This window comes from Cajanus cajan, chromosome 9, assembly GCF_000230855.2.
Source record: "Cajanus cajan strain Asha chromosome 9, NIPB_CcT2T_4, whole genome shotgun sequence".
NCBI lineage: Eukaryota > Viridiplantae > Streptophyta > Magnoliopsida > Fabales > Fabaceae > Cajanus > Cajanus cajan.
This window is the reverse complement of record NC_138525.1, coordinates 55,974,022-55,977,088: the sequence shown is the minus strand read 5'-3', so window position 1 is coordinate 55,977,088 and position 3,067 is coordinate 55,974,022. Positions and strand designations below refer to the sequence as shown.

The 3,067-nt window shown below is 32.8% G+C and overlaps 1 protein-coding gene across 2 annotated transcripts; it reads left to right on the top strand.

Annotated features, from left to right (window-relative positions):
* The first annotated feature begins 220 nt into the window (after nucleotides 1–220).
* On the top strand, nucleotides 221–1,900 carry LOC145951733 (uncharacterized). 2 transcript variants are annotated; one of them, XR_014429619.1, is made up of 6 exons: nucleotides 221–377; nucleotides 469–546; nucleotides 916–991; nucleotides 1,249–1,322; nucleotides 1,414–1,464; nucleotides 1,616–1,900. XR_014429619.1 is itself a non-coding variant. In XM_083063652.1 (6 exons), the coding sequence occupies exons 1-4, from the start codon at nucleotides 306–308 to the stop codon at nucleotides 1,318–1,320; spliced, it is 315 nt and encodes a 104-aa protein (XP_082919778.1). In that variant the 5' UTR covers nucleotides 221–305; the 3' UTR covers nucleotides 1,321–1,322; nucleotides 1,414–1,464; nucleotides 1,616–1,900. The 2 variants fall into 2 exon arrangements, 1 of the variants encoding a protein (XP_082919778.1); XM_083063652.1 differs by having other exon boundaries at nucleotides 916–1,008.
* Nucleotides 1,901–3,067: the final 1,167 nt, after the last annotated feature.

The following is a 3,067-nucleotide window of genomic DNA, read 5'->3' as shown; positions in this document are numbered from 1 at the left end:
TGTTATATTTTATTTAAAATGTTAAATGATATTAATAACTACTTTTAAAACTTTTTCATGTTAAATTAATTTATATGTATAGAATCCTTGGTGTGTTCTATGATAACCAACACTACACATCAACGCCAGAAGAAGCTGCCGCAGATGCCATTAAAGCAGGCTAGTAGCACTCACTAAACTACTTAATAGGTTCATTATTTCCAGTTATCGTTTATACACTAAATCAACATGATCATTTAACTACAAGAGCACATGAGTATAGGCATTTGCAATAATGAGTTTGTGTTGAAAGACACCAAATCAACATGTTGTTTTATCCTTTTTGTGCTTCAATGATGAGATCTATTGACATAAAATCAGCGGCCAAAGCATTTCAGGTAATGCATATCCACGCTTTCATCTTCTAATTTTTCATTGGGCCATGCTGTGATTCTTGCTGTCTAACATGGAGATAAATTTGATTATCAGGCCCGAAGTTCTTTAGGAGAGTGCATATTTCGTGAACTCAGTGTTGTTGCCGGTGCAGTCACAATTACTTGCCTCATGGTTTGTCTTTGAATGCCCTTAGAGCATATATGAATATCATAAATTTTTATTTTTATTTTTTATGTAACATCCACGTCAATGTTTTTGGCTTTTGGCTACCTGAGAGAGTAAAAGAATGACATTTAATGGGGCCAGTTGTTGAACCTATTGATCCAGTGCAAAACCTTTTATACTACAAATTTGATGTTCAATTTTACACGTAAATACTAGTGGAACCAATTACACTCAAATGTTGATACTTGAGCCAATTATCTCACAAATCCACACCAAAAAGGAAGTGATTATTCAAAGAGTGGTAAATGGTTTTTTAGTTTACATGTTGACTTGAGTAACCATATCTAATTTAAATACCGTGACATTTCTTGAAAGGTGGCTAATCTTGTTGGCTTTGTGATTGGACCAAGAGGCATTAACTGGTTGCTTTCTTCTTTCCTTCACAAGGAAGGTATGTTAATAATGATGGTATGTTAATAATGAAAATTGTGTCTTACTAATTTTATGTTAATTATTGACTATTGGGTATGGTATCTATGAGATCTTTGCCTAAGGTATCACTAGCATAAGATTGAAATAGTTTCTTAGGAACTAGGTTTCGACACTTGAGACTATAGATTCTGTGTTCTTTGATAGGAAGAGGGTGTTAGTTAATCTCTTCTGGTGAAAATAATGTTTTTTATAGCACTTTTGATGTGTGTGCTGCAGGTGACTGACTATACAAGAGATCTTGAAGAAATGCAGAATGTGTCTAGAGAAGAGTACCTTGCATCTTTATGAAGGTGTGTGTATATATACTTCACAATGCCTTCTAACATTGTATCCTACTTCTGTTGCTTATGCGTGATGCGTGATGCGTGATGCTTTCTGTAGGAAGAGCAGTGGCTTTTCAAGAGGACTCTCCAAATATCATGGACTCTCCTGGTGTGAATCTATCAATTCATTTTTTTATAGAAATTGTTGGAATTATTTGTTGAATTATTTGCTGTAAAATAACAATTATTTGCTGAATTAAAATCAAAGAATATTAGCGATATTTTAATTTTTGTTGAAATAATATTTTTTATTTTTTTAGGAGAAATATAAGGAGCGTCTAAGTGAAGTCGAGCAAAGGAAAAAGCATTGGAAGAGCATATACGACAACATGATGAGCAGATGTAGTATATATTACGCCATCTCAACATTGACCCTTTAAGGCCAACTGCACCGAGTACTACCCCAGATGATCCTGACCATGCTGTTGATGATGCTCTTGATGACATAGCAGAAGACCCTTAATTAAGCTTCTTTATTTTACTTGTTTCAGGATATTTTATTGTATTTCACTATTACTTTGTTGAAGTTTAAACGTTTTATGTTATTATTGTGTTTTTAGCATACTATATTGACATGCTTATATTTTATTTAGTTTTCACTATAATATAAATTTACATCGATGAGATTATGTCTTTTAGTATGTTCTAGTTTATTATTATAAGTTGTGTAATAAATATATTGTTAATTTCATATTCGTTAACAGGTATAAATTTATAATTTAAAAAGAATTTAAAAATACTGGTTAACATTAGCGACCAAAATAACGACCAAAAGAATTTGTAGCTAATTCAAGTTTTTAGCGACTGAAATAGCGACCGAAATGATTTGTAGCTAATTCAAGTTTTTAGCGACCGAAATAGCGACGGAAATAATTCGTAGCTATTTCAAGTTATTAGCGACCGAAATAGTGACCAAAATAAGTTGTAGTTATTTCAAATTTTTAACGACCGAAATAGCGACCGAATTTATTCGTAGCTATTTCAGGTTTTTAGCGACCGATTTAGAGACTGATTTTTAAAATATTTTTATTAATAAATAAAAAAAATTAGCGACGGAAATTGCTACCAAAAAAATCGGTCGCAAAATTGGTCTCGAGAAGTTAGGAGACCAAAATATTAGCGACGGATTTTTAATGTCTAGCGACTGATTTTTCGGTCGCTAAATTGCGACGGAAAAAATTTTGGTCGCTATTTAAAATAGCGACGGATTTTTTCGGTCGCTATTTCGGTCGCTGAATGTAACAGCGACTGAATTTACCTAAATAGCGACCGATTTTGGTGGTCGCTAAAACTTGATTTTTTTGTAGTGGCAGAGTAGGGTTAGGTTGGTGTCAAGAGGCAGGTCTGCAGCTGGCAGATGGAGTATTTCTTTTGATGTTTTGTTGTTTTTGGCCACTAGTTTGGCTATCTTGGACTGTATTTTACTCTGATTTATTCAGGCCCCAGATTTGACATATTGTATATACTTTATTTGGATATATGTATGTTCTTTTTGTGTGGTGTTGTGGTGTTGAGCTGTGTTTGGCGGCCCGGCAGGTTGTTACATTATGTCACTTAAAAATAATCAAGTGGTATTGATTCTAGATTTTCAAGATTTTTTAAATAGTCCATTAAAATCAATTAGTATTCATTTAAGACTTTTCATAACTTAAAAATAATCTATTGGTATTCAAAAATATAAGGATTTTAAAAGATTACTATTAGAGGGATTT